This window comes from Helianthus annuus, chromosome 10, assembly GCF_002127325.2.
Source record: "Helianthus annuus cultivar XRQ/B chromosome 10, HanXRQr2.0-SUNRISE, whole genome shotgun sequence".
NCBI lineage: Eukaryota > Viridiplantae > Streptophyta > Magnoliopsida > Asterales > Asteraceae > Helianthus > Helianthus annuus.
Window position 1 is genome coordinate 34,860,402 of NC_035442.2, and position 13,922 is coordinate 34,874,323.

Here is a 13,922-nt window from a genome sequence, read left to right on the forward strand (position 1 = left end):
CAATCGGCACTTGCTTCCTTCGAAGCTTCTTAACCTGTCGATCCTCGATCGACAAAGGTTTTTCAATAAACTTTAAGCTCTCATCAATATGCACATCTTAATGTGACATGACTAGTGACTCATCAGCTAGACATTTCTTCAGATTACAGATGTGGAATACATTATGAATACCACTGAGCTCTTCAGGCAGGTTTAACTTATAAGCCACTCTTCCGACACATTGGATGATCTCGAATGGTCATATATATCTCGGGCTTAACTTACCTTTCTTACCAAATCGCATCACTCATTTCCAGGGTGATACTTTCAGCAACACTTTGTCACCTACCTCAAACTTTAGAGGTTTACGCCTTTTGCCTGCGTAGCTTTTCTGCCTATCCCTGGCAGCTTTGAGACGATCTCGTATCTGTACAATCTTATCTGTCGTCTCCAGGACTATATCAGGTTCTGTTAGTTGGACATCTCCAACTTCTGCCCAACAAACGGGCGTCCTGCACTTTCTTCCATACAAAGCTTCAAATGGTGCAGCTTGGATACTTGAGTGACAGCTATTATTGTCAGATGGTTTTCTCAAAACTGTCGTACAACCATAACTGCATTATATACAACTCGTATTGCACCCAAATGTTGCAAATTAGAGTATATATAAATTACAAGTAAATTAATATAACTTATAATGTACCACAAAGTACCAGTTCATGACTTATAATGGTAGCGTACAATACTAATATCATGGTATCGACCGAACATATATGATACGGTATTCGATTTTGATTTTAGCTTCATTTCGGTATCGATACTATACAGTATGATATCATTATCGACCTCATCTCTACCCAAGGAACATGGTGTGGCTATAAGGTGTATCATCTCTATCAATAAGATGAAGGGTTTAAATCCTACAGAGTACTATATGAAACCAATAATCCCATCTCAAGTGGCTCAGGTGAGGTAGGAAGATTTTCAACTTTTCCCCTTAATGGGTTTTCCGCCTTGGGTTCCTCGAAGTGTCAAACTAATGATGGACGATTGAAATCCGTCTTAAGACCATACGGAGTGGAGGGGCATGAATAGGGGGTATGAAGCGTCATGTGGTAGCCACATCAGCAAAGGGTCGTGGTAAAAAAAGCACGAAGTGGAAGAGACATGAAAGTGGTGTCATTAATAAAAAATAAACATCAACCAATCAAAACCAACCCAAACTACACCCACCAATTAAGAGTCTCCACATCACCAAAGAAAAGCCCTCCACATCGGTGGAAAACCCCTCGCCCACACCGCCACGCCACCACAAGGGCCGGTGTGCCTGGCGTGGAGTGGCTTCCACGACAACAAAATAACGCCGACTTCGTATAGTAAGGGTTGAATTGGGAGCTTGGTATACCGGGTGATCTACGCTTTCAAAAAAAGGTATTTTAGTCCAGAGTAAGTTAGTTTTCCCTTAAAGAAACTAGAGTTAATTACGTTTTCTGTTCCTGTGGGTTGTTGAAAATATCCATAGCAATCCATTTGTTTAAAAAATGCTTAAACAATCCCTGTACTTTCGCTTTTGTAACAATTACAGTCCACCCTCACTAATGCCATCTAGTTATTCTGTTAATGTATTTGAAATGACCATAATGTTCCTATTATTAAAATTAAGATTAAAATAAATTAAAAGTTAGGTACGTTTTTCGTCCTTGTGTTTTTTTTTAAAATAACCATTACAGTCCATTAGTTTAAAAATTCCCAAAACAGTACCCGTATCCTTCACTTTACTTTTGACTATCCCCGTTTTTCAGATCTTGCAGAACATCACCTGCTCCAGCTCCACAACTCTGTTTCGACAACTCAGTTTCACCACCGCTCCCCTCCGTCGTATCATCGTCAACCGGATCTCCTTCGTCAACCGGTTACACCAGAATCAAAATCGCCGACCACCTAACTTTCCCCTATTACAATCGACGTCAATTGGAAAACTTGAGCGGGGAGATGAGTCTGGGCAGTGCCCTGTGTAATGGTTGGAACTGGTAGAATTCATCTGTAGAAAAGAAGTTGGCCAATTATTTGTTTGAAAACAATGGCCATGGGTGTGGGGGTAGGGGTGGACGGTAGTTTGATGAAGGTGGTCATCGTTCAGGTATGTGTGTATGGTGGTGGGAGAGATTGAAAATGGATGAAGTGAGAGGGTTTGGAGCCGGAACATGTGATGTTCCGGCTGGATTTGAAGAAACAGAGAGAGCGAAGAGTAAGGAGAAGGATAGTAGATAGATGAAGCTGTTGAAGATGAAAGTTGTGAAAGTACTGGTACTGTTTTGACAGTTTTTAAACTAATGGACTGTAATAGTTATTTTCAACAAATCACATGTTCAAAAAGTGTAATTACCTCTTTATTTATTTATACTATAGTTTTAATAACATGGACATTATGGTCATTTCAAATGAACTAACAGAATAACCAAATTATGTTAGCCAGGATGAACTGTAATTGTTACAAAAATAAAAATACAGGGACTATTTTAGTAATGTTTAAACCAATAAACCGTAATAGTTATTTTCAACAAACCATAAAAACTAAAAATAACAGTTACAGTTCTTCAGTTAAAAAATAAGCATTATAAATGGGCAAGTTGGATTTAAATAATCCCAGCCTTCTCAATTTTCCTGATAATAATCCCAAATCAGTTATTGGCCGATAATAATCCGAACTGGTCCACTTTTGGCTGATAATAGTCTGCGTTAAATATAGTTTAACGGAGTCAAGTTTTTTCCGAATTACAAACTGATATTTTACGGCTTTTGATTAGAATGAGGATACGCGTTGATTGATGTAAATTTTACATCGAAATACTGCCCCAAACGACGAAAACGGTGCTTCAATTCAGGTGTTTAAACTTCCAATTAACAAAAATCAAGTAGTTTGTAGCATCTTTTCGAGGTAAGTTTTACATAAATCGAATTGTATCCTCGTTCTGATCAAAATCCATCAAATATCAGTTTGTAATACGGAAAAAAGTTTAAATTCATTAAGCTATTTTTAACGGCGGACTATTTATGTGGGTTTTGGGTTTATTGAAATGTGGATTCTGGGTGATGGACATTTCCACTAAAATCCATCACTAAGACCATGTGTAGTGGGCGTGGTTTTTTCAAAAAAGTCCCCAAACACGCCCAATCATGCCCCATCCCAACCCCATGGGCGTTCTCTAGCGTGTTTTTTCAAACCACCCCCCCCCCCCCGCGTTTTTTAAATCACACCAAACATCAAATGGTTTGCCCAATCACATGTATTCTTTCCTATGGTTGCCCAATACCATTTTTTGGATTTTTTTTATAATTGTTTAACACCCTTTTTTAATATAATGCCCACATCCCCACTATACACATTTTAGAAAAAAACGCCCAACAATGCCTCTTGCTGACTGTACTGCCATATGACGTAAAACGCCCAAGGGTAGGAGCTTTGTTCACCAAAACCACTACATATGGTCTCATGATGGAATAAATCTCAGTAACTTGACGGAAATTGATTGGATATTGTATGTGATGGAATTGAGAAGAAATAGTCCCGGTTATCAAATCAATGGAATGCCAAAACTACGTCGTAACGAAACTTCGGAAGTCCGAAACCGATCTCTAGAGTGTTCCACGTCGTACCCAGTCGTCACGTTTCAGATTCGTAGAGAGAGAGAGAGAGAGAGACAGAGAACAGAGACGAGAGAGAGATGAGAGAGAACTTTCGCTTCTACAATGGCGATCAACTACTGCTAGGGTTTACACTCGCTTTCTTCTACTTAATCGCACCAATCGGAGCTTCGATTCACGAGTATCGTAACGAGTATTTCACTCCTCAGTTGAACGCCTTCCTCTTTCACGGCGGCAGTGAAGGTCTATTCGCCTCCAAACATCACGAAGATCATCATGATAATAATAGTAATATCACGTCACTTACTTCGCCGGAATTTAAGCCTCTCGCCGGAAAATCATTCATCAGGTTTTGTTATACCCTCAATCGAAGTTTATACATTCGCTGTTACTGATTAACTGCTCCGTGTTTGTTTATTGACTGTTGAAAAGGATCATAGAAGGTTATTAATACTGATTGAGTTGTTGAATAGGTTGAATTAGGGTTAGATAACTGAAACTGAGTGGTGTGAAATTGAGTATGGATGATATTAAGTGTTATTTTGTTTGATGTTGTTACATGATCTCCGCATTTGAGTTGTTTTCGATGAGGAGTAGTAAATACTTTAGGTTTTCAGGTGTAGAGAAAGTTTTGATTAGTGAGTTATACTGGTAGATATCTTAATGTATATTATAAATTGACTTCTTATTGGTAGGGGTGTTCAGAAAAAACCGTAACCAAATAAAAACAGTAAACCAAACCGTAACCGTAACCGTAACCAAATAAACCGACCCGAATAACGAATTCGGTTTTTGGTTTGGTTTCTAACCGAAACCGAATTGTGAATATGGTTTTTAGTTCGGTTTATGGATCCACATTTTATTTTATTTGGTTAATTTGGTTTATTTGGATAACCGAATAAACCATTTAACTTAATTAATTATTAAATAAAAATAATAATATTTTATAAATCATATACAATTTATTAGCCCAAAATAGTTATTTTTATGCAACCAAAAATACCAAATATAAATCTAAAAGCCCAACTCAAAACCACTCTTTAAGTCATCCGATAGTTTCAAAGATCTATGTTTTGAAACTTTAACTTTGTGGTTGTGTCTACTACTACTTTATGGATGTGTTTATTTTATTTCGCAATGAAACTTTCTTCTATTCATATATTGTTAGGTGTAAATTAGTTGTGATGTTCCGAAGTTGGAACACAAACATAAATATAAATTAGAAAAAAAGTACTTAAGTACAATTTGGTTAGATTTGGTTTATTTGGTTTCTAAGCGAAACCAAACCGAATTGAATTTGGTTTGGTTTGGATCGGGTTGCATATTCCTTATTTGGTTTGGTTTGGTTTTTGGTTTGGGGTACAAAATTTTGAAAACCAAATAAACCGAACCGAATAAACCAAATAAACCATAAACCGAACCGATGAACACCCCTACTTATTGGAACAATGCTTTTGTTCTTATCCTAGTTTCTTATAAATGATCTCGTCATGTATTTAATGTAGGGGGTAACGGTCTGGACTAGGTTGGGTTGAACCGCTAGCGTTTTCTTTGTTTATTTTCTATTTTTGATATACATAACTGATGCGCTAATCATGATTATAATAACAATTTAACTAGTAGTTATAACGATAATAATAATAATCAGAATTTTTAAATGAAACGATTTAGGAGGTTGTATGAGTTATTTAGAGAGTTTCAACGGTTTATGAGTTTCTCCTGGGCCTCCTTCTATGCTTAAGATGAATTATCACCAATATTAATAGATATTTAATGGCACATTGGTACACAAACTGCAAACACGAGTGCAAATGTGCAATACCCTTAGGATTTTAATCTTGAAGTAGTATCTAAGCATGAGAAACATAACCTGTATCATAACCCTGATAAAACATTTCTTACTATATCAGTTTTTATATCTTATCTTACCTTGTTTCTCATTTGTTTGCTGTGTTGACGTATATAGCATATACTTGCTGAAACTGAAATATGATGATACTTAAAGCAAATAAGATTTAAAGTATTTCCCTTTTGACATTTCAGATTTGAAAGTGTAACCTTCAAGAGGACAAGTGAATCAGCAAAAATTCAGAATGATATGCAGAGTAGAACTGGATTAATCGAAGCTATTGTATTCGAGGTGAAAGATACAGAAAGAATCGGTGGCAATTTTCTGAAAAACAGTTCCAATGTGTTATGTTGCAACCCAAAGCTCTCTGCAGACAGGTCCTGCAAAGTAGGTGAAGTTATTATCCAAAAAGACGAAAATAATCCCGAATGGCCGAAACGCATCCAAACCTTCTTTGAAGGAAACAATCAAGAAGCTAAAATGGATACTCAGTCAGTTGAGATCGATAAAACCGGTATGTATTATCTTTATTTTATGTATTGTGATCCACAACTCAAAGGTACAACCATAACTGGAAAAACCGTGTGGCGTAATCCCGATGGCTATTTACCTGGGAAGATGGTTCCGCTCATGACGTTTTACGGATTCATGTCTTTAGCGTACCTTATTCTCGGGCTCGGTTGGTTTTTACGATTTGTACAGTTTTGGAAAGATATAATGCAGTTACATTATCATATCTCGGCTGTAATTGCTCTTGGTATGTGTGAAATGGCGTTTTGGTATTTTGATTATTCAAATCTTAGTGTGACTGGAGTTCGACCCGTGGGTATTACGATATGGGCGGTTACAATTAGTGCTGTTAAGAAGACGCTTTCTCGGTTATTGCTATTGGTGGTGGCAATGGGATACGGTGTGGTGAGGCCCACACTAGGAGGCGTGACCTCGAAAGTGTTGATTCTTGGTTTTGTATATTTTCTTGCTTCTGAGTCACTTGAGATTGTTGAACATTTGGGGACTATTAATGATTTTACTGGAAGAACGAAACTGTATTTGGTGTTGCCTGTTGCGGTTTTGGATGCTTGGTTTATTTTGTGGATATTTTCGTCTTTATCCAAGACGTTGGAGAAGCTTCAGGTAATTTTTTTTTTCTAAATCCTTTTGTTTTAAAACAAGCAATCTTTTTGTGCGGTTTGAAACGGGGTGGGTTATGTTAATTTGATAAACATTTTTATATAAAAATAGTGTGTTAATTTATTTTAGTTACAGTTAGATATTGTTTTGAATAGAGTGATTTAGGAGGTTATATGCATCAGAATACACTTTGGGACTTCTTATATGGCCCATGCTCTTTTTTGCTATTTTTTCAGTTTGACTTGTAAGAAATGAATATAACCCAACGACCCATTGATAAGTAAGTAATAAAAATAACGTGAAAATTAACGATGTTGGCATTATGTAAAAAAATAGTAGTAATATCATATGTTAAATCATAAAAATTTTAATCCCTTGACATGTCTTATGCTTGTGTTAATAAAGATCGACCAAAATACATTAAAATAGTAAAAAACCTTATACCACTCTATACAAAAATAAATGCTATTAAATAAATTTGTTTTTTGAATGTTTATATGCGCTTTGAATTGCATCTTACAAACTATGGAGTCATCAATGTGTATATGCACTTCGAATTGTATCTTATAAATCTTTACGTATACAAGCGATATTTACAACACTGGCTATATCTTTACCGGTGTAAATTGTCGACCCCGCCGGTTCCCCACTAGTATTTGACGTATGCATTTTTCTTATTTCTGATATATATATATTTTTAGATGAGGAGAAGCATTGCAAAACTGGAGGTTTATAGAAAATTCACAAATGCCCTTGCGCTTTTTGTGCTTGTTTCTATTGCTTGGATTGGATATGAGGTACTGTTTATGTTTTTTATGATATAAATGTGGATTTCTTTTTGGGTTTATTTTATTTTATGTTTGTTTCTGCTAGTTATTATATTTAATTCAACAATGAATGGTGCAGTTGTACTTTAATGCAACCGACCCAATAAGCGAGCTGTGGCGCATTTACTGGATTATTCCTGCCTTCTGGTCGCTGCTTGCCTTTTCACTTTTGGTAGTTATATGCATCCTTTGGGCTCCTTCTCGCAATCCCACTAGGTAACAGGTTTCTATAATGCTTTATTAATTTTTCTTCTTTTTTTTTCTACATTTTCTATCTTCTAGGTTCTCATTAGAACCAAAAATGATAAATTGCCGAACTCTGAATTAGATGCGGTAATTTATACCCGTTAACTTGTGAACGAATCAATTTGTGTTGTTTATTAATTTCTATCGGAGTATCGGGTCAAATGGATAAAAGCAAACACATCGAATGGCTTGAAAAGCATGTTGAGAGTCGCTCAAATTGTGCTTTAATGCATAAAACTTCTTAATATTATTATTTTAAATGTAGGTTATTATTGAAATGAAATGTTTTTTGTAATCATATTTGACTCGATAATTATTTGTTTCTAATTAAAATTTGTGCAAAAAGCATTTTGGGCCAGCCTGAATCGTACAAAAAGTTACCTGGTGTGAACGGACCCCATTACCCAACCCTTCCTATCTTCTCATTTTGCCACTCCTGTATTTTGTATCTGTTTTTGCTTGTTTGATCATATAAAGTTCCCTTTTTTATCATCAAAGGATATATTAAACATTTTTTTAAATCTACCCACAACTGCTTGCTTGCCTATTGAATTCACTAACATTTATTATGATGATCAGGTCCACAAAATTCTTTCTTTTGTAATTGTTAAAAGAGTATTTTCTGCAATTTCCGTTTTGACAAATTTTTAACCCATTGTCATCATAATGCAAAACGTGTCATGTTGATACGGGTTCACAAGATTCCTTAACTTCATTTTTGGAGGCCATTCTAGTAATGTCTTTTTACTTGTAACCGTGTTGATACACATTATTTTTAAATAGATAGTTTTTAAAGAATGGGTTGAATTGAAAATCTCGCACAAAATACAGTTTTTAAAGGGCAAAAACAAACTTTGTATTATTATTGTAAATAGATAGTTTCCTGATCATATTTGACGTATTAATCATCTATGAAACATGGACAAAAGCAGTGTTTGCAGGTCAATCCTACCCATTCCATTTCAGCTCATACTAAAATCGCATCCTCTTTTTTTTGGAGTTTTGACCTATTTTTTAACCTGCTTGGCCCTTCCTATTTTACTTAATTGGGTGTTGTGCAATATTGTCTGGTTTTGGAGACTTTAAGGAATAACATGTTTGTCGTGTGGCTTGTAGATATGCTTACGCAGGGGATACAGGGGACGACTATGATGAGGAGGCGATATCACTTACAACCGGAGTGAAAGTTGAGGGCGGTGAAGTTGGAACCACAGTGATGGAAAGGAAGGAAAAGAAAGGTTTGGGGTCAACTGATCATCTTATCGGGCTAACTGAGGATCTAGCAGAAGACAAACGAGAATGAACAAACAAGGTTGTTGTCTTATGTCGTGTGTCATGTATGTATAAAAACGTGGCTAACCGTTTTGAATATATCGTGGAGTTGTAAGATGTTGAATGATGATAGAAATTAGAGAGCACACTAGTACTTCACTTTGTTCGCCTTTTGCACAAAAATGAGAAACTAGCCCCTTTGGAAAGTGGTAATGGTGGTTGAAAAATCCATTGAAACCGATAAAACCTTTCATGCCATAGCAAGTTAGACACCTCAATCAGTTCATAACTTTATATAGTTAACTGGTTTGACCAATTTAACGAGTTCGGGTTATTGAAATTAGAATTTCTAGTTAGCGGTTGTTAAAACCAGCTGACCTAGACCGTAAAAATATTTAAAATGAGTCGAATGATCTAAGCTTGAGTTTGCCTGTCTATATGTATTGCTATATGCATAACTAAAATTTTGACCCGTGCCACCTGCTTTGGCGGTAAAGTCGCGTTTGTGAGCTCTTTACATGTGTTATGATGTACATGTGTTATGATGTGACATTAATTTGTGTGCATGACATTACGTGTTTTCTATTTTGTTACACATGTTACGTTCTTGACATTAATGTCACTAGACATAGATAAAAAAGAGTATGTCTTGGACTTTGTGGTGTAAAATTGTAGAAGTAATTTAGAGTAAAGTCGTAAAAGTAATTTAGACCTTAACGTGGTTAGGCATAGATAAAAAAAGGTATACATGTGTAACTTATTTAAAGATGAGGGTTAATATTGTTTAATGTCAAAAGTTTGAGGGTTAATAATGAATGTTGTCAAAATGTAAGGGTTAATAAAGGAAGGTCCATTTAATGTTGTCAAAATGTAAGGGTCAATAAACGTATGTTAAAAGTAGATAATCGAGTAAAGAACAGGGATAGTCCCTTGTGGGTTTGTAAAATTTTTGATATGATACCTAGTTTTCCAAAAGTACACGGATGGTCCTAATGGTTTGCACTTTATAATGTGTTTAATCCTCAACTTTTTGTCAAAAGTACATGGACGGTCTTTACAGTTTGCACTTTCTAATGCATTTAGTCTCTAACTTGGACCTTCTAAAACCTTTAGGTTTGTTGGTTGGGGACAAAATGCGTTACAAAGTGCAAACCACAAGAACTATCCGTGTACTTTTGAAAAACTTGGAATCAAATCCAAAATTTTACAAAATCACAAGGACTATCCATGTACTTTACTCTATATAATTTTATTTCATTTACAGATATAAAGTGATAATGTCATAATATAAGCTAAAAAGATATATTAGGATAAACGACGAAAAGGAGGATATTACCACTACAAGCTACAAAAGCTAAAAAGATATATTAGGATAAACGACGAAAAGGAGGATATTACCACCACAAGCTACAAGAATTTGACAAAACGTATAAAACTCTAGCACCCAAAATCTCTAGCTTCCCCTTCCACTTCTTTGTTGAACCGTCATGTCATCGTTGTCAACAATGTTTTAAAATCAGGTTTAATCGGTAATCGATAGTTAACTGGTAAATTTCTCCTAGTCAAACCCAAAATCGGTAGAAGGTCAAAATCAGTGTTGGTGCAGTTGTCTGTCGACTTCATCTTCATTCGAGTCTTAGATTAGGGCTGTTCAAAAAGCTCGCGGCTCGGAGCTTGCTTGAAGCTCGCTCGGATTTAGCTCGGAAAAAGCTCGCTCGATTTGGCTCGGTTTAAAAGTGAGCCGAGCCGGCTCGGCTCGGTTAGAAAGGTGAGCCTAGCTCGGCTCGGCTCGTAACGAGCCGAGCTGGCTCGGTTTGGCTCGCTTTGTAGCTCGGCTCGGTTTAGCTCGAATTATTTTACTTATAATAAGTTTTAATTTTATATACATTATAATATATTACAAAAAAACTGATTATTATTTACATGTATATAGGTTTGTAATTTGATATTTATGGCATATTTGAAGATTGATTACCATACTAATGAACTAATATTGAATTTTATTGAAATTAAAACTTATTTTACGTTGTTAAACTTGATTTTGGTTTGAATTGTATTAGGTTGAACTTATTTTGAATATATTCTTTTAAATTATTGAATAATATTTTAGGCTATTAAATTTTAAGAGGTATATATTTGTTTTTTTTTTAATAAAATCGAGCCAAACCAAGCCGAGCCGAGCTAGCTCGGTTTAAAACCAAGCCGAGCCCGAGCTTAGATTTTCAGCTCGGTTTCAAATCCGAGCCGAGCCAGCTCGGTTTATAATCGAGCCGAACCCGAGCTTAGCCTGGCTCGGCTCGGCTCGGCTCATGAACAGCCCTATCTTAGATTATAACTGATAGATTAGTGCACGCAAAACGAAGAAATGGAATTTATAGGTGATTCCGCTTGAAATGACACATGGTCATTTCAAGCGAAATCAGAAGAATTACTTCAAGCGAAATCATGTGATTTGGCTTGAGTAGTGATTCCGTTCGAGATGTTATTCCGCTTGAAGTGTTTCAAGTGGAATCACATGTCCTATAAATACCGTTCAAGTTCAAGTGATATCAGTTGTAACAGTTCTGGTTTCCGACGGCGAAGCTCCGTCGAAGTGTCTCCGTGTCTGTAATTGCTTTCTGATCAATACAAGAGACAGTAAATAGTATTTCTGGTGTTATACAAGCTAAACAAAGACTGAATCAATGAATTCCGCCTCTGATTCAGTCTAAGACCTCTTCTGATCGACTCATTAACGTCGTTTCACGATCCTACATGTGGTATCAGAGCTCAGGAGGAAGAGTTCTTACTGTTCAGCTCATTTTCGCTAGAAAATTCTGATTTCTACACCTTCTTTTCAAAATTAATCAAGTTTTAACGGATAAAATGGTCTGAATTTTTCACCACCTAAGTGAAATTGTATTTTAACAAAGCCTTGAAAGAATCAGATTAAAATTCGGCCTAAAAATGCTAAAAATGGACTGAATACCTGATTTCGCTTGAACGAATCATTTTGATTCCGCTTAAAATTTCAAGCAAAATAAGGTATTTCACTTGAATTTTTGGTTTGATTCCGCTTCAACTGGTGATTCCGCTTGAGAAGTTTCAAGCGAAATCAGCTATTCCGCTCAAAATCAGTGGTTCTGTTTCAAATTACTATTCCGCTTGAAACATTTTGTGTGATTCCGCTTCAAAACGTTATCTCGCTTGAAAACTAATCTCGCTTGAAACATTTCAAGAGAAATCAGTTTATTTTGTTTCAAGTTGTTATTTCGCTTGAAGTGTGATTGTGATTATTTGTATGAAATTTGTCGGGACTGTTTGAAAAATGGCAAAGATGTTTGATGAAAAGGAAAATGATTTTATTGAAAGATTAAATAGTGGTTATGGTTGGAATAGAGTGAGTATGTATGAACAAGATGATAAGAATGTTTGGATGCTCAGACTTAAAAATTTTGTCTGTAAAAAGAATGAAACAGTGACAGAGATGAAAAAAAGATTTGATTACTTAATAGACAAGTTAAAAACATATGAGATAAAGTTGACATATTCTGAAAAGGTATCAAAGCTTGCAGATGCATTACCTGCTGAATGGGATGATGTATTGAAAAATATAAAACAAAAGTCCAAATTTTCAAAATTACATCCATCTGATTTTATCGATAAACTTCAAAAGCATTGTTATGGAAATTTTGATAAGAAGAAAAAGTTAATAGATAAAATCAAAGGGAATCTAGATGAATTGAATTTGGGGAATCTAGATAAAGTAAATTTGGATGTAATTACTGAAATAGATAGAAGAATCTGTATATGCTTTGCTGCACAAAGGATCATGAGATATGACTATAAGAGGGGATGTTACATTGATAATAATTTGAATCCTCTTGATTTTGTTAAAACTCTTTGTGCAGGCATATTCTTGACAAGGACAGAGACAGAGCAAGTTCAAAAGAATGAAGAATCTGTGAAGATTGGATCTTCAAGTTCTGAATCAGTGTGCTTTAAATATGATAAACTTGAAGTTGACCATGTCAAACTCTTGAAGGATGCGGAAAGTTTGACATTGGAAATCAAAAAGTTGAAGGATGAGAAGCAATCTGATGATAAACAGATTTTGGTTTTGCAAGAAAATTGTGAAAAGTTGAAATTTGAAAATGCCAAACTGTTGAGTGATTTGAACAGTTTGACATTGGAAAACAAGGTGTTGAAAGAGAAAGAAAAAGAGTTTGAAAGCAAAAAGAAATCTTCAGAAAACGAAGATTTCTGGATAAAGTTTGAAAACAAAAATTTGAAAGCAAATGAAACAAAATTTCAAGAACAGATAAAAGTTTTAGACAATGAAAAGTCTGTTCTTGAAAACATTAAGATTGAAAATGAAAAGTCAATCAAGTCTCATCTTGAAAGAATATCTCAGCTTGAAAATGAAGCTGAGAATTCAAGATCTAAAATTGATGAGCTTGAAAAGAAATTGAAAGGTTTTGTGACCTCATCAGAGTTTTTGAATCATCCTTGTCCAAAACCGATCAATTCTGCTCCAATAAGTGACAATGTCACAAATTTTAACAAAGTCAAAATTGAAGTTTGTGATGAGAAATCTGATGATGAAAATGAAAAAATTAAGAAAAAGAAATTATTTTTGAAATTAAAAGAAAATTTTCAAGAAACTGTTCCTCAATCAACTGAAAAAGGTGAATGCTCTAAGCAAAAACCTTTGAAGAAGAAAGTGGAACAGAAACAAAAAGTTAAAAATGAGAAAATTGTTCAAAAAGAAAATAAAAGCTCATCAGATCAATCATCCAATCGTAATCAAAAATCACAAAAAATGAAAAATCAAAACTCAAAAATAGTTGGTAATGAGTGGTGCAGGGTTGACCACAGTGCTTCAAAGCCAAATCCAGCTTTCCGGAAGAGAGATGATTACCACAAAGCCAGACAATGCTATGATCTGAGCGTTTGGTGTGAAAGTGGTGAATGGTATGATAACAGAGTGTGTT

The 13,922-nt window shown here is 35.3% G+C and overlaps 1 protein-coding gene across 1 annotated transcript; it reads left to right on the forward strand.

The window, feature by feature from the left end:
* Positions 1 to 3,577: 3,577 nt before the first annotated feature.
* Positions 3,578 to 9,155, forward strand: LOC110884501 (transmembrane protein 87B). Its single transcript, XM_022132222.2, has 5 exons — positions 3,578 to 3,973; positions 5,668 to 6,607; positions 7,306 to 7,401; positions 7,511 to 7,647; positions 8,794 to 9,155. Exons 1-5 carry the CDS (start codon positions 3,705 to 3,707, stop codon positions 8,978 to 8,980), a joined length of 1,629 nt encoding a protein of 542 aa, XP_021987914.1. The 5' UTR covers positions 3,578 to 3,704; the 3' UTR covers positions 8,981 to 9,155.
* The last annotated feature ends 4,767 nt before the right edge of the window (positions 9,156 to 13,922 follow it).